The following is a 24,717-nucleotide window of genomic DNA, read 5'->3' as shown; positions in this document are numbered from 1 at the left end:
CTGGCTCCAGCCCCACCTGTGAGATCCCTGAGAAGATGGCCTTGTCCACACCACATAGTTCTGGGCCCTCCTGCCCCCATACACCAGCCGACCACGCAGCACACCAATGGTGAGCCCAGCAGGACCCTGTATAGGTGAAAAAAAAAGGCAAACAGAAAGAATTAATTAAAAAGTGATCGCTGGCTCTGGACCACCTAGCCCCTACCCTCTTTCCTGCCCAGATCAGTTACCCCACTTCTCCTCACTTACCTCCAGGTTCTCCCAGGTGGGCAGGTGTCAGGCCCTCAGGGAAACCAATCTGTGATAGGTCCTCACTGGGCAGTGCTGCCTCATTGGGGCCTGGGTTCCCCCCAGGGGACACCACTGGACACCGGGGCCAGTCAAATGGCAACTCAAAGCGCCGTAGCTCCCGCTGCCCATGCAGACTGGGCTCCCCGCAGTTACAGAGAGCACAACGCCGCACTGGACCCCCACTGTGGACACACAAGCGTCAGCACCATGCCAGATCCTTGACAACCCCACAGGCACCCAGCAACTCCGCGATTTAACACATCTGTGCTTCCCAAACACTGAATTTTCCTAAATATTCCTTCTCGAAAGTCCCAGAATCTCACATCGAATACTCACGTACCCTTATATCCTCATTTTCCCAAACTAGTTACCTGCAGTCCTGGGGAGGCTCCTGAAGCCTGGGTCCCCCAGAACTGGGCACAGAGACCTCCACCACATGTGGGTTGGGAAGGTCTGCCTCAGTGGCACCTGACTCCTCAGAGGCTGCAAGTCCATCAGCTGAATGAACAAACAGAGAAGCATTGATCAGCCATCATCCACTATTTAATAACTAGTCCACTCATGAGACCCATGAGATTATCTAAAACCCTTGGTGGATCCCAGTGATGGTGTTTTGACTTTTGTCCCAAAGAATAAAGTCCTTCAATTACCTGTCTATTAGGCAGACTTAGCTCCTGTGCTTCTTCCAGGACCAGAAATCTCAAGTTGCCTGAGATCAGCATAAAGCTGCCAGCAAACCCAGAATCTGCCCTACTCACCTGCCGGTTCTGAATCTTTATCCTCACCAGGCGGCTTCTGGCTGTCCATCCCTCTCTCCGACTGGGCAGGGCCCTCTCGGGGAGACCTGTCAGACCCAAAAAATATATCTATGTGACTAGTAAGTCTCTCCACTAAACACTTTCCCCAGAACCCTAGGAGAAAAGCAGCTAATGGTATCTAGATACTACAGAAATCAGAACAAAGCCATACTACACACTCCAGTACTAAAGATCAAAAAAAAGTGTTTCTCCCTAACCTTTATCCTATTGCCTACTTCCTCCCCTGATAAACACAGACCCTCTTCTCCAACTCCGGATTGTCAGAGGATCTCCTCCCTTCTCCCACTTCCTTACTCCCATCTAAGAGTTCCCAGGGCAACAGCATCCAACTAGAAGAACATCCAGTCTACGTCTAGTTACCGCCATTTGCCTCACGTCTGCGTTCTGGGCTTCTGATGGGCCCTATCCCTGTCCTTTTTCCTCAGGTCTCAGGTCAGCTACCATTCTGGAGGTCTGTCAGTGTCAACCCATGGGTAATCATAACCCAAGAAGTCTGAGTACAGCTGAAATTCGTCTCCCAGAGATGGGAGTCTGGAGTCTGGGAGGATGATAACACATTACTAAAACTAAGGCCCAGGTATGGATGGATCTTCCCAACCTCCACTGTTTCTAACCACGATATCCCAATCACAACGTGAGGAACTCCCCAATTTCTACCCACTGCCTATCCAAATCCAGCTCAGGCTCAACTCCCTGGCCACTGCAGTGACTGAACTCAGGATCTCACCCAGCCTGAAGTCCTCAGTTCGTCACCCTTAGCAACACCAACTGCCCTTCCTCCCCAGACATCCCTAGTAGTTAAACAGAAGTGGGCCTTAAGAGTTACTGAGCATGTGTAGTCAGGCCTGAAGCTAGGCATGCTGGGAGTTGTAGTCTCAGGAAGCACACTGCCACTTGGAGGAGTTCTAAACAGGGCAGGACACAGCGGAGCAGAATAACTTCCTTCCTCTTCCGTCAAACAGGGTTTCCACACGCACTATGGGGGTGGGGGTAACGGTCCCTTCTTCTAAAATATGCCTGCCTATACTAGAGCCAAATGTAACACACTAAAGTAATACCTAAGATGGTTGAGATCCACACCTTTGGGCATATTTTCCTAAACCTCAGAGGCAACTAAGCATAGTCCAAAAGAGAGAGAAATAAAGAATAAGAAAAATTATAGAGGTGAGGAAGAGAAAAGGGATCCTACAGAAGGGAAAGGAATAAGTGTCAGCAGCTCTTAGTGAGAAAGGTAGAGACTTAAGCAAAGAAAGAGAAGTACAGTGTTCCCAGAGAAGAGGGAGTGGGGGAAATGCCTAAAACAGAAGTCTAAATAAGATTTGAGAAGTTTATCTTTCACCTTTTCCACTCCTTTTGCTTAACTGGAGGGACCACACACAAACCTGAGCAAAGAAGGACAAGCCCCTCTTCTCAAATCAGCTACTACCAAATAACCCTGTCAGCCACTTGGGGTTGAGTGACTGGGACAGATCAGACAGGGGGAACCCTCAAAGGTGCCCAGGATCAATAAATCAATTACTTAAGAACCACAATATTAGTCCTCCTTCCCTGAACTCACATTCCATTTTCAGAGATTGGTAATGAGCCTCTTGTGACATAGCACGGGAAAGGAAATTTTATTTTACTCCCCACCCGCACACACACTATCAGAATCTACTAGATTAGGAAAGTGAAGTATCACTTGACACCTGTTACCTCCATTCCCATATTACCTCTTTTTAAAACCTACCATACAATCACACCTGAAAGGAAAGCAGGGTGGTCATCTGGCCGGCCCACAGAAAAGCTGCTCTGGAACTTCAAGGGGCCCTTAGAAGCCACCTATGGGAAGCAGGGGCTGGAGGTCAGGGCACCAGCCAGGCCCCTCTTCCTATTCATTCATTCAAGGTTTGACCACACCCAGAAGGCTTCAGAGTTTCCCAAGTGTGTGCATCTTACTGTATGCCCCCAAAGATCCTCCACCTGCTCTGCTCTCAAAGTTAAGGCCAAAAGAGTCACAAACAGCACGAAATAAAAAGCAACAGTGATAATACAGTGGGTGGGAGGAGGACTGCCTCACACAAGGCCACAGGGACAAATTCCTCTGCCCTCCCCCAAGGAGCCCTCTCAAACTGGTAAGCTCGAGGAGGTAAAGAAACCACCTTTATCCAGCCTTGGGAGACAGTACGAACATCCTCCAAAGTTGGAGCCTCACTCATGGAGCCATGGAAGATGAGAGATCAAGAAATGAAAAGAATGTCCTCCAAGCTGTACCAAAAAGAATCTAGGGGCAACTCCAAGAAGCCTGAGCCCCAGTCTAGCACTGCACCCCAGTGCTGAGTCTCAGCTGTCAGGCCCCTGAACAGATCTAAACAAATAAAGACCACAGGTTCCCTGTCCCCTCATTCACAGCCAGAAACCACACACACACCCATATACACCAAGGGTTTTTTCCCCCTAGTTCTAAACTGGGCTAATGCCTGGCCTGGCTTCCTCTGGGGAACTAGAGATCCCCAAATACAGATCTAGGGAGTAAAACTGTGCTGGCTCCCCTTAGTCCTAAGCCTAAGAAGCCCAAAACAGCAAGGAAGAAGGCAGGGTAAGCACACTCTCCTCCATGCCTCTATGCCAGACCAAAAGCTTTAACTCCATTTTCCCAGCCACAGGGGAAATGGAAGCTTGGAGAGGTGAAAGGCTGAAGGAGGCTCTTGAGTGAACAGCTCTTCTGTAGGACTCAGGACTTCCTGGTTCCCAACCTGAGAATCAAACCACACCTATCCCCACCCCATTTTGGGCTGGCCCTCCAGGAAGAATCCAAATGGCAACACACTGGCCCTGTAGACCCTCTGGACTGTGCCCAAATCATCCAGGGGTAAGCCACAACTAATAATGAGAGGCTCCTCCTAAGGAAGTTCTTTGGGGACAGACAACAGAAGGGGCCCTTCATAAGAGGCAGGAGAGCATGGGTGACAGCTAGCCATACTCTACCACCCCTGTGCCCCCTTGCACCTTGAGGTTACAACTCAGAAATCTTTCAAGGGCAAAGCCCCTATTTTCTCCTTTTCAAGACCAGGCTCAAAGAGATCTAGCTCATATATGTATGTTGCAGGGGGTGGAATGAGGGAGCAAAACACAGCAGCCAAATCCCTGTTGGGCAGCATGACAGCTGTGAGAGGGGCTGTCCCAGCCCAGTGCCCAGAGACCTGAGGCTCAAGCTGCACCCTTCGTACACTCACATGCACACCCCTTCTCCCCAACCCCTCCAGTCAGAGCTGGAAACGCTAGCTTCTGCAGAAACAGCTCTGATCAGGTTTTTTCTCCTCCAAAGAGGTACCAGCTACCCTATTCTGTAGGGTTGGGACAGGATCAGAGGGCTGGTTAACATTCCCTGATCAAAAAGGGTTGGAGAGGTCAGGGGGGGCCTGAAGGATTGGCCAAGGACTTATGGGCAACTCGCTCACCACACCAGGCCTACAAAAAGTAGAAGACAAAAGCCATTTTTTGCAGCCCACATTCACAGGGAGCAAATCTCAACTGCCTCCTCTATAATCCCCTGGAGATTATGTCCATCCCGAGAGGAGGGGAGGTAAAGCAGGCTAAGACAGCACTAGGCCTTGCTGCGGTCACTTTGCCAGGCAGAGGTAGTTTGAAGTTGAACAGCAAGGCCAGAGCTACCCCAGCCACCCCCTTAATCACATTAGTTAGTTTTCACATCTTCCCTGCCCACAGTGAAATAAGGCCTGGTGAAGGATGGAGGGTTCCTTGAGTCTCCCTGAGACAGCTCTGGGTGCCCCAATGGGCAAGAACAACCTTAAAGTCCAACCTGGCAGTAAGTCTCACCTGGCAGTGGCACCCTACCCACCCTCCCAAGTTGTTCTGTTCCCAAGGCCCACAAGGAACCCTGACGGAGAAGCGGCAGACGGGGATTGGTGCTGGCATCAGGGCCTGGGTCCTACTTTAGTAGAGCTCCCCCCAACACAAAAATAAACAGGCGGAGAGGCGATCTGGCCAGGTTCCCAAACTCCCGTGGTTCCCTGAACCCCCAGTCTTTAAAGAGGCACACCCCAAGACACCAGGCCTCAGTTCTGCCCTAGCCACTGGCTCATGTTCCCTTGACAGACCCTGCCAAAAGAACCCTCTTCAACCCTGGCACCCCTTTCTCCAACCTAAAGGCTAGCTGCGGCCAAGATAGTCCATCTGGCTATGCCCCCAGTCCAACCCTTTCTGGGCCTTGGCCGGGCGGACTTCACTCACCTCTTCACAGGGCGATCCAGAAATCCTCATCCGAGAACATGGCCAGAGCCCGGGCCGCTCCCCGACCTCCAACCGCCAGAGCGATCACAGCCGCCCCCCGCACGGGGGGGCTTAAGGGGGCCAAGAACGGTAAATCCAGGTCGGAGTGGCCACCCTCCCCTCCAAAAAAAGCAAGAAGCCAAAGGGGTTCTATGCTTCAGGTTCCAACAGTTTAGGTTTCCATGGACAGCCCGAGGGCGGTGAATCCCGAGCGGACACAAAGAGAGCACCGGTGGCTTTGATCTTGGGCGAGCAGGCTCCGCATCCGCGTCGTCGGGCGGCCTCTCACTCCTAGGGCCGAGCCGCCCGCGCCGGGCTCGGGCGGAACGTCGAGGCTCTCCAGATGGAACGTCGAGGCGCCTCCCCAGCAGCCCGGAAGGAATGCCGCGACGCCCCGCGCCGGGCCCGGATGGAACGTGAGACCCTCTCAGGAGCGCCGAGCCCCTCTCCCCGCCCGGGCCGGCGCCCCGGGGCCGCGCGAGCTACGGCGACGCGGAGACGGCGGGGCCGCAGGGCTGAACCTGACACACACCCAGCGCCGGGCTCCTCGGCCCCGAGCGCTCGCCCTCAGCGGCTTCAAGCCCCCCACCTTCTGCTCCCCCCGGGGAAGGGAGGAGGGTAGGTGGGCGAGGAAGAGGAAGGGGCGGGCGGTGCGAGCCCTCTGCCCGCTCTCCTCCGGCCGCTCCAGGCCCTGCGCTCGCCTCCCTTCCCCTCTGGCCTCCGGAGCTGCCCCGCCCCCGGCTTGGCCGGCTCTGATCCGCGGCACCCCCTCGACCCCCGGCTGGTTGTGATCGCGGGGGGCCTAGAGGTGCATGGCCCAACCCCAGCTCCCGGCGCCGGGGGGTCAGGAAACTGAGCGGAAAGTGGGGAACGAGGCAGCCATTTGCAACCGGAGAGGAAAGTAGTGCAGCGCGGCGCCGCTCCGCCTCCCCCCCTCCGCCTCCTGTTCGGCCGGTAGGGTGGTTCCTGCGAAGGGGCTATTTCCTGGCCCGAGATCTCGGCAGCGCTGGTGGAGATTCAGGAAACCTCCGGTGCGAGGCCCGGCGGGTACCTTTTGCCTGGGGAACCCCACTCGAGAAGGGGAGAAAGGAGAAGGCTGGCCCTATTTTGTGTTGGAGCGGAGCGGCGGAGGGATATTGCCCTCTCGGAGGAAAGGCTGTGACTTTGCAGTTCTACGCACACGCTGCGGGATCCCTCCGCCACGCGTTAACCCCGACGGCGCCGGGGCGGCGATGGGCAGACACGTGGGAATGAAGTCCCCCTCCTCTTCCCCCGGGTCCTGGAACTGCCTCCTTCAATGCCTGGCTCAGGAAACTAGGACTTCAGCCACTTTATAATCGCGTTCCCTTGGAGTTATAGGTCCCTGAAACGGAAACTACTCCCTTGACTTCACCAGGGGCAATCTTTCCCGGGAGGGGGATGGAAGAAGAGCCAGGAGATTGGCCGCTGCTCTGCATCCTGGGAACTGGAGTCCGCAAATGGAGAAAGTGAGGCACGGCGTCTGGCGCTGCAAAGGGTGGGTTCTTTGCCACGTTCGGGCCCCGAAGAAAAGCGAAACGAGTCGTTGCTTCGGACTTTCAAACCCCCTCACGAAGGAAAAGGACTGTCAGTAACTGGCCCCCAAATTACCACACACACAAACCCCGATCAAAACGTAAATGTAGTTTTCCTTCCTTTCCCGGGTGCCCCCACCCGCAGTCTTTATCTTCGTATCTTCAGGGCCTCTATCCTCTATTTTGGTAAACGGGCCCTACCGTGGAATCTGGTTGCTACCTGGCTGAAGTACTGTTACTCTAGACAAGATCCCAAACACTCTTCTTGCAAACTCCACCCCCCCCCCGCCCCCCGTCTGGATGAGGAATAGAATACCTTTTCTGTCTTAGCTCTACCCAAGGGATGGTCAGGAGGAGACAAATTAACTATGTGCTAGGTACTTTATATACTCTTAGTTATTCCTCACCCTCGTTATGCATTAAGTGGAATTATGCCTGTATTACACATAATAAGATTTAAGGCTAAAATGGGTAACAGTTGTCCAACGAACCACATCTAGTGAGTAGAGCCATGATTCAACCAATAGCCGTGTTTTTTTTCTAGGAGAACACACACACACTTTTTTTTTTTTAGGGAAGATGTGGAGAAAGGCAGGCAAATCAGGTGCAGGGCCAGTTTTGTGGGAAAGGGTTTACAGAGCTATGGAAAAGAATTTTCTGCAATGATGGCATTGCACTATAGCTACGATATCTAATATGCACTGTAGCTACTGTATCTAATATAACTTAGCCACATGCAGCTATTTGAAATGCAGGTGATGCAACTGAGGAACTTTATATTTGAATTTTAATACTGAATTAAACTTAAATAGCCATGTGTGACTGGTGGCTTCCATATTGGACAGCGCAGGAGCTCTAAATCCCTACTGGCCAGAGTCATTGGAGGGGTTAGAACTAGACATGTCCTGTGCTAGCCACACACTGACATCATGTGCCCTTCAAGGACCATTCAGGTCTATTTCAGCAAAAAATTCCAGCAGTGACCCCACACCTGTCCCAGCTGTAGTGGAATTAATAAATCAAGAGGCAGAGGTTGGAAAATGGAAGGTCCCTCCCTACTATCTGCACCCAAAGGCAGGGAGGCAGGCTGTCACCATAAAGACCTCCAATAACACAATAGCTACCATTTCTTAAGCGTTTATTATGTATGAGAAACTGCTAAACATTCCACGTATCACCTCAGTTTAATTCTCACGTCAACCTTATGTAGAAGGTTTAACTACACTTCATAAATGAGATTCTGAGGCTCAAACAGGTTAGGTGACTACACAAGATTCCACAGCTAAGTGGAAGAGTAACTCAATCATTCACCACTATTCTTTTTACTATTAGTAGGCTTGAGATTGCTTGATATACCTCTAGAAAATCTCAGGTATTTGTAAGTCTATACCAAGCCTCATGGGAATGGCAGCAGGAGGGTAGGTACCTGTCATGAGTATTCTGAGATATGCAAAAAGACCTAATTTAATGTAACAAAGAAAGGGTGATAACAACCCTAGAGATTCATAAGCCACTAAGGTTGCTCTTTGCAGTATGCTTCTTCCAGTAGCCCTTATTTCTCTTTAGAGTTTGGATCAGAGATGCAAAAGCAGTTGACAGGACTTTTGAAAACTGGCATGACAAACCATTATCCTCAACTGTAAGCCCAACTAGCCTGGAGCCAGGCACTAGCAAGGTCAGAGCTAATAATCACACCTAGATTTTATCCATCCTTCCCAACTAATACCTTAGTCTACCCAGTAGGCAGAAGTCTATGCCCTTCTCCCTGTGAAGGATACCATTTAAGTAAGTCCTCAGTAGGCATTGGTCAATTAGGCCCTAGGACAGGTGGGGAGTGGGGGAGGGGCACTGAAATTAGAGGTATATAGGACCAAACCTTCCTAGCTGAAATATATCCATCCTCCTAATGAAGTCGTGGGTCATTAAGGGCAGAAGCTATAGCCTTGACACCTAAAAAAAGGGAGCACAACTCCAAAGGTGTAGAAGGTATCAAAAGGTCACCAAAGGTATAAAAATAACAATTTTTTTTTTTTCAGGCTCACGCTCAGTCCATTGAGCTACACCAGCCAGGGCATAACAATCTATTTTAATGAAAGGCACTGTCGACATGGGGGCACAGGGGATTAATACACACCAGAGGCATTATTTCTTACTTAACTCTCTTAGAAAGATGAAATTTTCACACCAGTTTAGTCATACTCCTTCCCAATTCTTACAACATTAGGAATGGGGGGGGGGGGGCTTTCTTCCTCGTCCCCAAATCCTACCCTCTCTTGAGTTCCAGCAAATGCCAAGGCCCAGGAGAGAAGCTAGGTCAGCATGTGGCAGCTGGCCACTAGAGGGTGGTGTTTCTGTAGTAAACGGGCTCTTGAGAGCCTATGAACTTGGATGGGAGTGGCAGCCAACTGGTACCTGTATAGGGAGAACCCAGTGGAAACCGAAAGCTGGGAAAGGCAAGTAGTAAGTCTTAGGGTAATGGTTCTGAATGAGTAAGGAATCAGAATGAGGTAGTTGGAAGGAAATTAGCCCTGATTCCCCACCAAAGACTATAGTTATCAATTCTTGAAAAAGGAGATAGTGGTCCTGAGCCCTTCCCATACACAGAGAAGTCAACAACAAAAAGATTTCTCAGTTTATTTGCATATATACATTGTCACCCCAGGGAGCCAGCTCCACTTCTGGAGTCCCCAGCTCCCTTCACCCAGACAATATCCAAAACCTACATAGGAGACTGGGTCCTGAATAAACAATACCCAGGACTCATATCGCAACCCAGGAGGTTATAAGAATTCATTTAGCAAAAACAGAGGCCAGTGCCCATGAGACATTCTTGCCCCTTTTGTAAACATTGACAACCAGGCCGCTGGAGCCTGGGGAAAGTGTGCAAACATGAGGGTACCTACTGTGTGCCCAGAGGACCAGGGACACAGCTGGCAACCATACCCGTGAAGTCCTGAGAACCTGCCCCCATTGGAGCCTGGCAAGTGCCAGGGAAAGAATCCAGGCAGCTCCACCATGCCTGAGGGCTCACATGAGACTGCAGCGGCGCTCTTGCCCATAGGAATTCTCCACACGGGCAATCTCCTGGATGACTTTGGTGAAGATGCCTTGAGTCAACTACATGGGATAGAGATTCAGGGCAAAAAAGTCAGTGAGTTCACTGCCAATAATACCATCCAGTTCTGAGGTGAATACTCCACTCCTCCACCATCCCCAACACCAAGCAATTCCATAAGAAAAATACTGCCAACCCCACCATCTCCCTAATCTTCAGGCCCAGCACCTGACTTTCTCGAGCAGATGACTCCATAAATGATGCACCCCAGGACTCCGCCAGCTTCTTCCCTTCAATTGCCTGCACCTCCCTAGAAGCAAATTTGGGATATGAAGATGGAGGACAGTAATGTCTTCATGTTCTCTGCAAAATCTTTACAGAATCTGGACTTCTTCTAACCCATCCCACTTCCAAGGTTTAGATGGAGGGTTGGGGAAGGAGAAACTATAAGTAAAACAAAGAAGCCTGGAACTGAGGCTTGAAATATGAAATTACAGCTTTTGCAACAGAAGGGTTATCTTGTTTTAACTTTCAAGTTAGAAACAAAAAGAGGTGAAATGACTTGTTCAATCAGTGGCAGAGCCAGGACTGGAGCATGCCTGATTTCTAGTCCAGCTCACTTTCCTTTGCCTTGAGCTGCAGAGATTTCCATACCTGTCTGGAGAGAGATCTGCCTTGTTTCCCACTAGCACCACCGGCAGCCTGTGAGGAAACAGCAGTTACCACAGGATCCCTTCCAACTGCCCATGGACCCCAACATTCTTCACATCAGGGTTGGACAATCCCCCAGCAAACCAGACAAGATCTACGTTCCAGCCTGCTCCCTAATTAAAGCCAATATTCCTCTCTGTTATTTCCTATGCTGTAGTGTCCACACTATGTCTCTATGCACTAGGCCCACTTACCGGGTTTTCCCATGGCCTTCATGTAGTTTTTGGTACAGACTCTCAATGACTTGGAAGCTTTAAACACAAGAAATGGAGCTATAACTTTATTCTGGGACAACCCTCAGATCCTCGCAAGTCCCCCACTTACAACTTTGGCCACTTACCTATGCAGAGAGGTGACAGAATACACAAGCACATAACCATGGACCCCAATGATGAATGAATAGGGAAGAATGCTGTACTCATCCTGACAAGAAATAGAAACACCAATATCTAGATCCATAACACTCAGATGTCAAACGTTGGTGGGCTGCATCCTGGGTACCCTCCCTGGGGCACTCCCGATTCCAGTCACTTTTATTCAACAAGTATTTATGGAGTAGCTCCAATGAGTGCTACATGCTACTAGATGCTAAAATGCTTTCCTTTTAATACTACTTTACACATGAGCCACAGGGGCTACCAGACTACATCCCCCAGGACTGAACTGTCACATTTAGATACCCTAACCCAAACTAGTACCTGCCCTGCTGTGTCCACCAAGTGTAGGTGAAACTCATCTTTTCCAAGAGTCACTATCTTGCTGTAAGCTGAAAAGAAAAGAAAATTTGACTGTGAGTGCCTCATAAGGCTAGTGACATGTGCCCTGATACATTCTTAACCCTGGGGGAGAGACATAGATGGACCAGGTCCAGGGAGCTCTCCAGGAAACTGGAGAGACAATGTTAAGGTTCTTATTGTCTACATCTACATCATCCTGGACTCAGTATCTTGTATAATCCACACTCCAGCTCCACTCAGAACAGGATTGCTAGAGATTAGATTTAATATCTATTTAAATCATTCATTGGCACCAGGAAAATCCAACATTATGGAGGTGTGTGGGACACCCAAGCCCACCCTGACCCATCCCTAGGAAGAAGTCCACTCACTATTCTCCACTGTAGGATCATAGCCTTCCAAGAACTCGCCCTCCACAAATTGATGTGCCAAAGATGTCTTCCCTGTGGGAAGCAGTGGTAAGTTGTATCTAAATCAGCTATCCACATTCACACTCTCTGTCTTTTTGGGCTGTGGCCCCGGAGCAAAGGGGACCCCAAATTAGAACCCTAGCTTGTGAGTGCCCCATGCAATGCTTTCTCTTAACCTACCCTCACTCTCTTTCAGCCCTGGGTCTCTGCACCTTGCCTACCGAATGCATTCAGTAGCCCCGAGGAAGCCTTTATCCACCCACCTCAGGAAAGAAACGAGATTCCCTAGGATCAAGTCTGCTCCACACCCGGACACCTGAGACTTGCCCAACACAGACCGCGCCCTGTCATCAAACGCGGACCCCACCCCTGTCGCCCAGAGTAACATTGGAAACCACTCCGGTGTTCCGGCAGCCAAGTCCACATTAACTGTTACATATCCCGCTTCCTGCAGCCCTCCACACACTACCACCACCCCAGGCTTTCCTCCAACATCCTTTCAATCCCCGTTCTACATCTCCATCCTAACGATGCCACCATTCCTCCCGGGTCGCGTTCCCGAGACAGCGCGCCTCCTCTGGCCACAAAGCGGCGGTGCCTCCATGCTCTCCCCAGGGCGGAGACTCACCTACAGAGCGGTACCCGAGGATGACCACCTTCCTATAGCGGACTAGCGGCATGGCAGGAGCCGGCCCCGAAGGGCTTGCAGAACTGTGAGCTGAGAAAGCCCTAAGAAGAGGAGGTCACAGTGTAGACAGGTGCAGCAACCGGCACAAAAAAGCGCTCACCCCAAGCTGCCAGGGCAAGCTAGAGAAACCAAAACAAGCGCCGCGCCCGCAGCTCGCCACGTGATCACAACACAGCAAGACTAAAGCAAGGGAGCGGCGCTCTAGAGGAACTACAGTGCCGCGCTGCTCTGGGCTCCGCCCCCCAGGCCTCTTGCCATTGGTCTATTGGAAAGGATTAGGGTGGGGCCACCAGCCGGAGGAAAGGGCGGGCCTCACGTGTAGCGGGAGAACCAGAAGCTGCGCGTGCGCATACTGGAGCCGGTTCATTCATAAAGAAACAGAAAGGAACCCGGGGTCCTAGAGGTGTTTGCGCATTTGCAACCTAGCAGAAGTGGCTGCAGAGAATCGTTGATAGAAAATACCCATTGTGGCTGGCCTGGAATTTCTGGTCAAAAGATTTTAGGCCTCCCTTTTGCAAGGTCTCTGGGGTCCTTGGATAGGAAAATAAAGGCCAAAGTTCTGATATATTCCCAACGCTTTTCCCAGCCTTCACCCCCAGATCTTTACTGCCATGTTTCCATAGTCTTCCAGGATCTAACTTCGGAACTGCAATTATTATTCTCAGGAAAATTGTTAGAATTTGTGGCCAGGACGTCTGAGGTTTCGTTGTCAACATCATCATCAACACATTTATTTATTTATTCAACAAATAGTTACTACGTGTATACTTTATGTTCCAGGCGTTGCTCCAGTTTCGAGAATAGAGTGATGAACATGAGAAACAAGGTCTCTGAATTCATGAAACTTAAAACCTATTTGGGAAGAGACAAACATATAAACAAGGAAATACTAGGTAGTATTAGGTGCAAAAGGCAGCATAATAGAAATGACCATTTTATGCCCTGGTGTGGTAGTTCAGTTGATTAGAGCGTTGTCCGAAAATGCCAAAGTTGTGTTGGATCTCGGGCCAGGGCACACACAAGAATCAACCAATGAATGCATAAATGAGTGGAACAACAAATCTTTCTCTCCTAACCCCCCCCTTTCCTCTCTCTCAAGTCAATAAATAAAAAATTTTAAAACAAGAAATTATCATTTTACATTAGTGATACTTCCTCTCAAAGGAAGCTCTGTTTAAATGCAGGTCTGAGTGACAATAAGGGGCCAGCTAGCACAAGATTCCCACAGAAGAATCCTTCAGTGTCAGTATTCTGGCATGAAAATGAAAATATATTTTTTTTAATTCTAGGAGACAGAGAGAGACCAGTTAGCCTAAAGCAAATGAAGCCTAAGAGGATGGCAGGAACCAGGCCATGTAAAAGGAGTTTGGGCTAATTCCAGTACCTAGAAAGCTACTGATGATGTTTAACTTGGAGCAAGCCATGATCTGAAACGTATTTCTTAAAATCTCTCTCACTATGGAGAATGGATTGGGGTTTGAAGGGGACAAGAGCAAGTGGGAAAGCAGAGAGATCAGCTACATACTGTTACTTATAGTCACGTGAAAGGTGAGGGTGGTAGACATGAATGAAGTAAGAATTTGGGATTTCTTGGAAGTACGTTTTGAGGCTGAGGTCAAGCTGACTTGCTGAAGGATTGGATACAGGAGGTGAGGAAAAGAAAACAGGTGCATTTCATTGTTATTTCACTTAATATTCTCAAAAGCCGTAAGGTTGATAATTGGTATTATTCATTCATTCATGAACAAATACTTATCAAACAACCACCATGTCCCAGGCACCTTTCCAGGTGCTGGGAAAAGAACAGAGAACAACACAGACAAGTTCTTTGCTCTACAAAGAGCAAGTATTCTTTTGGGAGAAGACCAAGAATCTACAAATAAAACATAAATAAGTTACAACAAAAAAGTTATAACTACAATGAGAAAAACAAGATATTAATGGGCTAGAGGGTAACTTGGGATGTGACACTCCTCTTTTTTTTTAATGTGATATCCTAGAAAGCCTGAGAGAAAGTGACATTGGTACCTGAGACTTGAATGATGGTTAGCTCTTATGTTACAAATGTGGAAATCGAGAGTCATACTGGTAGCACACAGAAGTTATTTCTCCTGGAATGCCTTGGCAAAGTGGGTATTTAAGAATTGAATTATACCAGAGGACAGGCTTTGTAAAACTACAGAACCATCTGATGCTTTAAAAAGTCCAGATTTATGAAAGCTGTTTCAAAAAGCCATTTCTTAATCTGGCCTCACAAAGAAACCCCAAAATACTTTTTCTGTGGAGTAAAGGAAGTTCCTTGCAGATTAGCAATTTTTGTGGTAACTGGTCTGAGTGAGGTTGGTGGTGATTCCAGATTGGGTTTTAAGTATTGTAAGACAGAACAAAGAACTGGATTCAATTAAATTCAATAAAAATTTATTCATCTTCTACTTTGAGCCAGGCACTCTTACTACATGTTGCACAGCAGGGATATAAAGTTACATAAGAGATGCCTTATACACTGTTTGTCTTTCCACTCTTTTCCAGCCAGATTTGTGTCCACGGGGCAGACCTTGCCCCCTAAATCCCAATGGGGTTCAGTCACAGGAGAGCACTCATAGGAGATCAAATGGAGGGAGGACAGTGTCTACATCCCCCACTAAAGGTCACAGCACCTCTCAAGGCACATCCCCCCCAACACAGCTCTTTTGTTCTGCTTCTAATAACTCCCTCTCCTTACCCCTCAAGCCTATCATGGTAACAGCCTCTCTGATACTCATCCTGGGGTACTGTTCTACCCCTTGTGGTTTCTCTACACCCTGCCCACGTCTTTGTAAATAATCTCTTTATTAATCATCCTCAAAGTCTCTTTGTTTTAGTCAGGAAGAAAGCAAAAGGTCTAACACAAAGGGCTTTCTACTCTTGTGGCTTACTAAATAAGAAATCTCAGCAGATTTTCAGCTACATCTATCATCTTGAACAAAACTGTATCATGTGGTCATCTCTAGCAGCAAGGGAGCCTGGAAATTTTAGCATTTTTATTTTCTACCCTCTATAGTGAAGGAAAGGGGAAAAAAGGGGACTAGGAATAAATGTTTAATGAACCACTCTACAATCTCAGGACAAAGATATTTGTTTATTAAATATCAATCACCTAAAAAAGTAATGCCTAAATGGTTACTTCCTAAAGATCATAGATATATAAAGGTCACCAATATAGGATCAAATAAAGGAAGCAAATTATCCTAACATTAGGTAAATGGGCTTGGAATAAAATTTCTAGTGACAGCATTACATATTGTTATGTCTCAAACAACTGAGACAAAATAAGATGAAATGCTCCCAACAAACTGTTTTAAGTATCTCTATGAAAGGTGAAAACATTTTTACTACTCTTACTATTTTTGCATCAAAATTATGGGTTGCATTCCATAGGTCTTCAAGTATTCTTGGTTTTCCACAGCTTTGGTGGAAAGATAGTTATGGGTCACGTCCCTGTTGATGTATGTTATTTATTGTTGCATAACAAAATATATATAAACTTGGTGGTTTAAAACAAACAACAAATTTCTCATGATTCTGTGTATTGAATTAGCAATTCCGTTCTCTCTCCTGGACTCACTCATATGGCAACTAGAGTCCACAGGCCCTGTTGGGTGGCCTTCTCCTTCAACTACAGCTACAGTACAGCGCTCTGTGTAACTCTCCCTTCCTTTGACCCTTCAGGCCTAGGAGTTACCACCTCTAGTAGCTGCCCACTGAGGCCAGACTCAGAACACTTCACCACTCTTGTAGATACTCCTCCATCCTGGCCACGCCTTTATGAACAGACCTTTCGTTATATTCTCCTCAATTCCCCGTTCGGGTGTGCAAACTCTTTCCTCCAAGGATTCTGCATGATATACTTCTGAATGTTATAGTAAGGAAAATCATCAAATAAAAGATTAGAAGACAAAATTATATATTGTCTCATGTTACAGTATAAGTAGCTAGAAGCATAGAGTAAGGAAACATTCTTCAAAAAAAGAAAAGAAAGAAACAGAAAAAAGTTGATCATTCTGTCTGAAAGGATCGGAGATCTCACAATGCAATTGATGATTGAGATGGGCCTTAAATCTTAGAAGACCCTAAGGGAGAAAGCAAAACACTAAGGGAAGAGCAAACACAGTGTGTCTGGAATAACAAGTGGACACTGGGCACGGAGCACTCTCTATGTGTGGGCTGTGTGAAAATTAAGGCTGGAAATTAGGCTGGGATCAGATCAGGGTTGGCTTTGAATGCCAGCTTTAAGAATTTAACCTTTATTTGATTCCCCATACCACTAGTGGTATATAACATGACTTAAGTAACACACAAACTTTTAAAAATTGTTATGTAATTTTAATGCATGGTAAAAAATATAATAGCTATAATGCCAAAACTATGAGTTCATAGATATTCTTGCTTAGAAGAGGTTAAAGTTGGTAGTAAGACAAATTAGTTGAATTAGAGAAAAACATTAAATAATTATGTGGGTGGAAAGGGACTATGGACATCCTCATGGAAATAACGAGGTTTGGAAAGCACTGCAGTAAGCATTGGAACCTTTGCTGTTTTTTTGGTGTGGTGTTGCGGGGAGGACCGTGCCATGAGGAGAGCTGGGCTTTGTAAGGATCACACTGCTGGCCTTGTGGAGAATGTACAGAGAGAGGTGGGGCCAGAGGCAGCAAGCCCTACTAGGAAACCAATACCATGAGGGGAAAGATGGGGGTAGTAACAAAGAGGATGCTGAAGACTCATACAAAGGGTACTCCAGGTAGAAGTTATGGAATTGATGACCTGATTGAAGGAGATCCAGTGAAGAAAGATGGCAACTTCATTTAAAAAATTAGAGGACATGAGAAGAACAGGACTTTTTAAGTGAGAGTATGGCGAAATAATTGAATTAATGAATTTTTTATTTAATCTTTATTTTATTTTATTCCATTACCATTTAGTCCCCTTATACCCTTCCCCCCTTGTATTTATTGAACCGTGGATTTTGGGGTGCTTCTCAGGTGTTCACATGTCAATGGGCCAGTTAAGGATATAAGTGTGCCACAGAAAAAGAAGCAGGATGTACATACAGGCACCTTCTTGCACGTTCCCTATGTCTACTTCTCCCCTTACTCCTACACCTCCTCTTGACTTCCGTTAGCATGTAATATGATAAACATCAACCCATTTTAGGAAAATGGGAAGTACTTAGCTCCTCTCAGGGGATCTTGCTCAATCCAGAGACCACAACCAGCAGCTCACAAAATAATTGAATTATAAGCTCTTAGAGCTGGGAGATCTTAGTGATCATCTGGTACAGTTATTTCCAAACTTCAGGGCGCATCAGAGTCACCTATAGGACTTGTTAGTGCAAAGATTGCTGGGCCCTACATTAAAGTTTTTGATTTGCTAGGTCTGAGCAAGACTCAAGAATTTGCATTTAAACAGGTTTCCAGGTGATAGTGAGGCTGCCAGTCTGAGGATTACACTTTGAGAATCACTGAGGTAGCACAACGGCTCCAGACTGGGAAACCACAGCCTGGAAAAGTTAAATGCTTCATGGCAGCAAAACATAGTGGAAAGAACATGGACTTGGCAGTTAAACAGACCTGGTTTTAAATCCTGGATTATTCACTACGTGATCTCAGGCAGGCTATTTAACCACTCTGAGCCTCAGTTTCTCTTCTATGAAATGGCTAGAACAACAAGGTAGATGTTTGCCATTCTTTCTGGCCACCAGCAGAAAGGTGGAGTTCCAGGGCAGACAGTGGCAGCAGAGTCGGCAGTGCCTTCCAGTTTCCAGTGGCAGGGCAGTGGTCTGCAATTGCAGTGTCTAGTGTTCAGTGGCAGTTGCCAAAGTGCCCCGACTGTCTTGGTTTTGTAATTTGAGGCATTGTTTCTGACTACATAGCCTTGGAACCCAGGCCCTCAGCCCCATGTGTGACCCGTTTAAATCCTTCTGGAATCAAGCGCTTATTTTTGCACAACTGTTGTGAAAAGCAAATGAGACCATGTATATGATATCCTTATCACTCTATTAAGAAACAGTTGGTACTCACTACATTGAAGCCACCATAATAATTATCATTATTAGTTTAAAAGTGAATTTCCGCCCTGGCTGGTGTGGCTCAGCAGACTGAGCACTGGACTGTGAACCAAGAGGTCGCTGGTTCAAATACCCACCAGGACACATGCCTGGGTTGTGGGCCAGGTTGTGCGAAAGACAACCAATCAATGGTTCTCTCCCTCTGTTTCTCCCTACCTTCCCCTCTCTCTAAAAATAAAAATAAATAAAATGTTAAAGGTGAATTCTCAGTTTGGCTAGAGGGAGATGGTCAGAGGAGGACAGATGGTCTGGCTCCCTCCCTGGACATCACTGAGAATGAGGATCCTGGGAAGAGTACCCAGTGTAGCCAACTTGGAACTGGACTGGCTCATAACAACTCCAAATTCTCATGTGCCCGGGAAACCTCAGCATAATTCATGAGCACCTGATCTGGGTCCCACCATGCCAATGTATCCATTGCTTTCTCTTCCATCACCCAGGATGCCTGCATCCTCTCTCTAAGCCCTAGATTCTAGGGCATTACCTTTTCTGGTGAGGCAACCATAAACATAAATTCAGGATAAAAGGAAAGGACTCTCTCTGTGGGTATTTCCGTTGGATCATACAGAGGCCTGAAAAACCACCCCTGCTCCACCAGTGACCACACTGGGCATCTCCCTCCCCAAGAAATTCTGGGAACATGGTAACAATTCTGATGGACTGAGTTGCCCCTTTGCCACATTCCATTTGGAATTAATAGATTGATATTGGCTGATCAATTACTCTTTCATTTTATTTTTTTAAAGATTTTATTTATTTATTTTTCAGAAGAGGGGAAGGGAGAGAGAAAGAGAGGGACAGAAACATTGGCCCGCAACCCAGTCATGTGCCCTGACTAGGAATTGAACCCAAGACCTTTCGGTTTGCAGGCCAGTGCTCCATCCACTGAGCCACACCAACCAGGGCTACTCTTTCATTTTAGATATATTAATATCAAGTAGATAAAGCTGAAAGAAATCTTTTTCTCCTACTTACTCTTTACTTCCTCCTTCCTCCAATCAACAATCACATCCTATCCATCCCACAAACGTAAATATGTCCTGAAACTCTCCTCTCTCTCCATTTCCACTGCCGTCTCTTTATATAAGCCAACATCATCTGCACTACTGTATTATCCGGTTTGCCTGCTCTTTTCCTCATACCCACTAACTCCCTCTAATCCATTTGCTACTCAGCAGTTAGAGGCCTCTTTTTATTTTTTTTCTTTTATTGATTCCAGGGGAAGGGGAAGGAAGGGGGAGAAAGAGAGGGAGAGAAACACTGATGTGAGAGAGAAACATTGATCAGTTGCCTCCTGCACGTGCCACTACTGGGGACCAAATCCACAACCCAGGCATGTGCCCTGACCAGGAACTGAATCCATGACCTTTCAGTCTGCAGGATGATGCCCAACCCACTGAGCCACACCGGCTAGGGCTAGAGGGATCCTTTTAAAACCCAAAATTGATCAGGCTACTCTTCTATGCTAAAACATCATGAATTTAATTCATTTAAATCACTACCTGTTTCAGTAGAAAAATGTCAAAAATCCTTAGCATAGTACAATGCCTATTAGTACTTCCCAGGGCTTAATAAAAAATTCTTGAAAAGAGGGAGTCAAGTCTCTGGACCTGGGAGGAACTGCCTTTTACCTTTGCGTATTAATTTTGCCTTGCTTTGTTTAAATCTCAGAGCACCTCCTTATTTCCAACCTCTTAGAAGCACCTCATTGTAGTCTCTGGCATCTCACAAAGTGATTTCCTCAAGGTCACACAGCTGGTGCATAAGCACCAAACAGAATATATAGCTCTATTGTTCTTAACTGTCAAATTACAGTTAAGTGAGAAGCAATCACAGTTTAAAAGTGACAACCACTAGTATGATGCTTGATCCTCCTGCAACACTCCCACCACGTTTCCAGGCCTTAGTATAGAGTCTTTCAAAGATAAGGATATCCACCTCCTCACCCGATCAAAGAAGCCCCTTCATCTTTAGATGATTCTAATGGTTATTGAAAATCAGACCTTTCAAAGAATAATCTATCCTAGCCTGTTTATCAAATGGTGGACAGAAGGAGAGAAAAGAGGCTGTGTGTGACAGAGACCCACACCCTCCTTCTTGTGGTGTCCCTGAAGTGCTTTGGGCCAGCTGCCTCCAAGAGGAAGGTGGGTGACTTTGGCTTAAGTTTAGTTCACAGAGAGATTCATAATATCTAGTCTCAAATATTCTACAAGATACTATAGACCCACCAAGGACTAGAACAAGGAAGGGATGTGTGTGGAGGAAATGTGATTAATCTCAGCTCACATGTTGGGTGGAATCCCAGCTGCTGCAGCTGCTGAGGGCTTAACCAGCTGTTCCCTGGGCAGCTGCAATGTTCAGCCCAGACCTGGCTCTCAGGGTGGCAGCTCTGTCTCAGCTTAGGGCCATCAGGTCCAAGCTAAGTCAAGGCTCCACTGGAAGAATCATTGGAAAGCAAAAGAGAATAGCAAAAAAAAAAAAAAAAAAGAAGAAGAAGAAGAAGAAAAGAAAAGTCCCCGTTCCAAGGACTTCTGTTTGGATATCATTTTGTTTGAAATCACACAACTGTGTTTTTAGGTTATGTGGTCCCAAGGGAGAAGTTGAGAGGTGGTTTAGGTTTCAGAGAAAAGCAAAGGCAGGGCTGGAGGTATCACCTTGAATTCTGTTCCTATCCCCTCCTGTCCCGCTCCAATATCCCTGCACTACTCCCCACCATCTGCTCCCATAACATGTTCCGTGTGAAGATGGGGTATTCCCTGACTGTGATCAGAACTAGCAATACCCACATGCTCAGATGAGGAACGACTTACTGAGGGATAAAGTCAACCCCAAAAGCCTGCCCAAATGCCAATTTCCTTTTTAAAATGCAAGTTTGATTTTTCTTTTTTGCTCCTTACCTGCTCTAAATCCTACAATTGCTTTTCATCCTCAGGACAAAATTGAAAATCTTTGCAGGGCATCCGTCTCCCTCTTGCTATACTGAACTTGTTGAGGCTGCTCAGATTCACCTACTCTTGCTCCCCAACTCCAGGCTTTTGCACTGCTGTTCCCTCTGCTTGAACAACTCTTACACATATGCCAGGTCTCAGCTTAAATGTCACTTCTCAACTCTCTCATCACACTCAACAACTGTCTAATGACCTATGCCTGCCTTACCAGGTATGAACTGTAAGAGCCGTGCTTCACTTCGCTGCCTATCCCCATGGCACAGCACAGTGTGTGGCACACTGTAAAACTTTATTGAAGACAGCCCCCCATCTTACCCTCTCACGGGAGAGGTTCATTTGTACACACATACCTACACTGAGTCATACATAGAAACAATAACAAGGAGAGGAGGGTTTGCATGCGCTACAAAATCCCCCACAGGGAAATACCCTGACCAGCTATAGCCTTCTTCTCATAGACAACTTCCTTAGTAGTCTCCCAGCCAGAAAAGAAAGTTTCCTCCAATATAGCAGGGACCACAAAAGCACAGTCAGGAATAAACATGTCAACGAGGCTCTAGGTCACAAATGCTCATTATGTTCAAAAAGAGCTGATTATTCTCACTAAGTAAAGGCCCTGTCTTAGCAGTGGCCTTTTCTTACTTTAAACATTTCTGGAAGCTTGTATTATTAGTCTGCTAGGGCTGCCATAACCAAATATCGTAGACTGGGTTTGCTTTAGACAGCAAACATTTGTTTTCTCACAGTTTTGGAGGTTAGGAAAGTCCGAGATCAAGGTTCCAGCCAACATGGTTTCTGGAAAGAGCTCTTCCTGGCCTGCAGACAGCCACCTTCCCACTATTGTCCTGGCATGGCCTTTCCTTGGTACATGCAAAGAGAAAGCAAGCTCTTCTTTTAAGGACATTAATCCTATCAAATCAGGGCCCCACTCTTATAACCTCATTTGACCTTAATTACTTCCTTTGAGGCCCCATCAGCAAATACAGCCGCATAGGCACTAGAGCTTCAACATAATTTTGGGGGGACACATACCTTCAGTCCATAACAAAGCTCAACTCCTCTCTTCTTTAATTCAAAAACAGCTGAGAGTCTTCTTATGCTTTCTGTGTTAGTGTACCAGTCTGCATGTTTTTCCTGCCAGAAACCTGCACCTACGTATACATATTTCCTTACTGGTGGCCAAGTAGCTCTAGTTAGGGAAACCAGCCATCCAGGCAGGAAGAAGAAGAGGCAATGAAAATAAGAGAGAAACAACTGTCAGAAAGCAAGGACTTATTAGGACTCAAGAAAGAAAATGAAGAAGAGTCAAAAATAGTTTAAATCCCATAGGATATAGCCCCATCCATCAAGGCAGTCTTATTTCTTGTAATTCCTGTTCCAATTCTACCAGTTACTGGCCGCAGTAACTTGGGCAAGTGACTTAAACCTCTCTTAGCCCCAGTTTCCTCATCTGTAATACAAACTCATGGAGTAATTGTGAAAATTAAATGAGAATGCATATAAAGTGTTAGAGCAGGGCATGGCATGTCATAAATTATCAGGAAACATTAGCTACATGTAGTTACACTTCCCCATCTCCTGCTCTAACCAGCTTGTACATCTTCATCGCAGATTCCAAGTCCTTGCTCACGTGGTTCTGCCTGGAATGCCCTTTCTGGTCTCCTCCACCTACACATGCTTCAACATCCTATTTCTCTGCAAGGCTTTCTCTGTACTAATATATTTACTGCCTAGTCAACTCACCTGATTAAGTAAAAATGTTGCGGTGGTAGTTAACCAGCTCATACCTTTAGGTCTACTCCTGCAGGGAAAGCTGTTCCCTAATGTTTTGTGTGTTTTCCAGTGCCTTATACAGTGCTACACTAGAGATGTTCAATAAATCCTGCCTAAAGAAAGGAAGGGTGGGGGGAAGGTCTGGATTCTGAGCAATGAAAAGGTCACCTGAACTTTGAAGCAATGATTCTCAACTATGGTTTCCCAGTATGCAGAGAGGTCTTACCAGGATTATCATAAAATGCTCTGTAAATTCTGAAAACAAGAGTACTTTTAATTACACTTTAGTTCTAAAACACACCCAAATGTGTCACACAGTGCCTTCTGGAGAAAGGAGTGTTATGAAATCAAATAATTATAGGGGCAACAACCCCTCCCTCCAAAACATTTTGTGAGTCATTGATAATGCTTCTACAGGAGCAATAAGAAGAGAAGCAGACAGGCATCAGAGGCGGCAAAGGGAGTGGAATATGGACGCAGAGCACAAACATTTACTGAGTGTCTACTCCACACTAGGCACTTCTACTGATCGTGTCAACCGCTCTGTTAGGGAAGTATCATCACCTCCGGGTTGGCCTGACTTCCAAGCCATGCCCTTCCTCCAACCCTCACTGCCTATTTTGTTGATGAAAAGAGGTATTGCAATTGGAGATGTTGTGTGACAAAGTGAACATGCCCTCTGGGCCAGCTTCCTGGAGATAATATGCTTTGCTGCTTGCAGGCAGGTGATGAATTACTATTATTACTTTTTTGGAAGCTGGAGAGCCTCCAGAGGACAAGGAAAAGAAGGGGTGGAAGGGGTGTGTGAGAGAGATGAGTCTCAGGCCTGGGCTGACAGGATGTAGTCTAAGGTAAACCTTGTCCTCAAATATCTCCCTGACCAACATTAAAGTACTAGGAATCAGCACCATTCGGTTTTATGTCTTAAGAACTTGTTTTCAGCAGGCAGTTAAGATATGTGCATTTCCTGGGAAGGGTAGTAAAAACAAGAAGTCCATCAACATAAAAAGACTAATTGGCTTATCGGATTAGTCATCACCTGAAGTAACAGGACTGGAGGGTATCGGATCTGATAGAGGGTGATAAGGGCAGGTTTAAAAACCAAGTAGAAAAAGTAGACAGCTTGAAGTGCATTTCTGAGATAAAAATAGGCACCTGGTGTGGATTGAGAGAAGGCAGGTGGAAGGGCACTAAAGGTAAAGGTAAACTTAGCCACTTCCAAATATTGCCTTTTTCAAGCACTACCTGGAAACCTAAGTATGCTTTCCCCTTCAGATATTAACTCAAGGGTCACAAGGGTGAAGGAGATGAAGGGACAACTAGGATGGACATGAAAATCTGGACTAGCGCAGGCAACA

At 46.7% G+C, this 24,717-nt stretch overlaps 2 protein-coding genes across 13 annotated transcripts in view; both read right to left on the bottom strand.

Annotated features, from left to right (window-relative positions):
- Positions 1-6,534, bottom strand: part of KMT2D (lysine methyltransferase 2D) — a 39,986-nt gene extending 33,452 nt beyond the window's left edge. For 7 of the 12 annotated variants that reach the window (XM_053921538.1, XM_053921544.1, XM_053921545.1 and 4 more), the window contains exons 1-6: positions 5,343-6,534; positions 2,839-2,930; positions 1,050-1,135; positions 663-789; positions 250-473; positions 17-126 (exon numbers count right to left, since the gene is read on the bottom strand). In XM_053921538.1, the coding sequence (XP_053777513.1) occupies positions 17-126; positions 250-473; positions 663-789; positions 1,050-1,135; positions 2,839-2,930; positions 5,343-5,372 (669 nt within the window). In that variant the 5' untranslated portion in view covers positions 5,373-6,534. The remainder of the gene's footprint in view (positions 1-16; positions 127-249; positions 474-662; positions 790-1,049; positions 1,136-2,838; positions 2,931-5,342) is intronic. The other 5 variants (XM_053921543.1, XM_053921541.2, XM_053921550.1 and 2 more) reach the window with 2 other exon arrangements.
- Positions 6,535-9,553: 3,019 nt separating this feature from the next.
- Positions 9,554-12,762, bottom strand: RHEBL1 (RHEB like 1). The gene is made up of 8 exons (XM_024575746.3): positions 12,476-12,762; positions 11,809-11,880; positions 11,399-11,466; positions 11,041-11,123; positions 10,895-10,951; positions 10,644-10,691; positions 10,218-10,299; positions 9,554-10,051 (listed from the first exon to the last, which is right to left on the bottom strand). Exons 1-8 carry the CDS (start codon positions 12,525-12,527, stop codon positions 9,962-9,964), a joined length of 552 nt encoding a protein of 183 aa, XP_024431514.1. The 5' UTR covers positions 12,528-12,762; the 3' UTR covers positions 9,554-9,961.
- Between the last annotated feature and the right edge of the window lie 11,955 nt (positions 12,763-24,717).

This window comes from Desmodus rotundus, chromosome 3 (genome assembly GCF_022682495.2).
Source record: "Desmodus rotundus isolate HL8 chromosome 3, HLdesRot8A.1, whole genome shotgun sequence".
In the NCBI taxonomy this organism is placed as follows: Eukaryota; Metazoa; Chordata; class Mammalia; order Chiroptera; family Phyllostomidae; genus Desmodus; species Desmodus rotundus.
Note: the sequence above shows the minus strand (reverse complement) of the source record. Positions and strands in the feature narration are given on the sequence as shown.

Coding starts and splice junctions, on each gene's coding strand:
- RHEBL1 (XM_024575746.3), bottom strand. CDS start 12,527: ATGCCGCTAGTCCGCTATAGGAAGGTGGTCATCCTCGGGTACCGCTCT. Junction 11,467..11,808: donor TGATCCTACAGTGGAGAATA/GTGAGTGGACTT, acceptor TTTTCTTTTCAG/CTTACAGCAAGATAGTGACT. Junction 10,052..10,217: donor CATCTGCTCGAGAAAGTCAG/GTGCTGGGCCTG, acceptor TATCCCATGTAG/TTGACTCAAGGCATCTTCAC.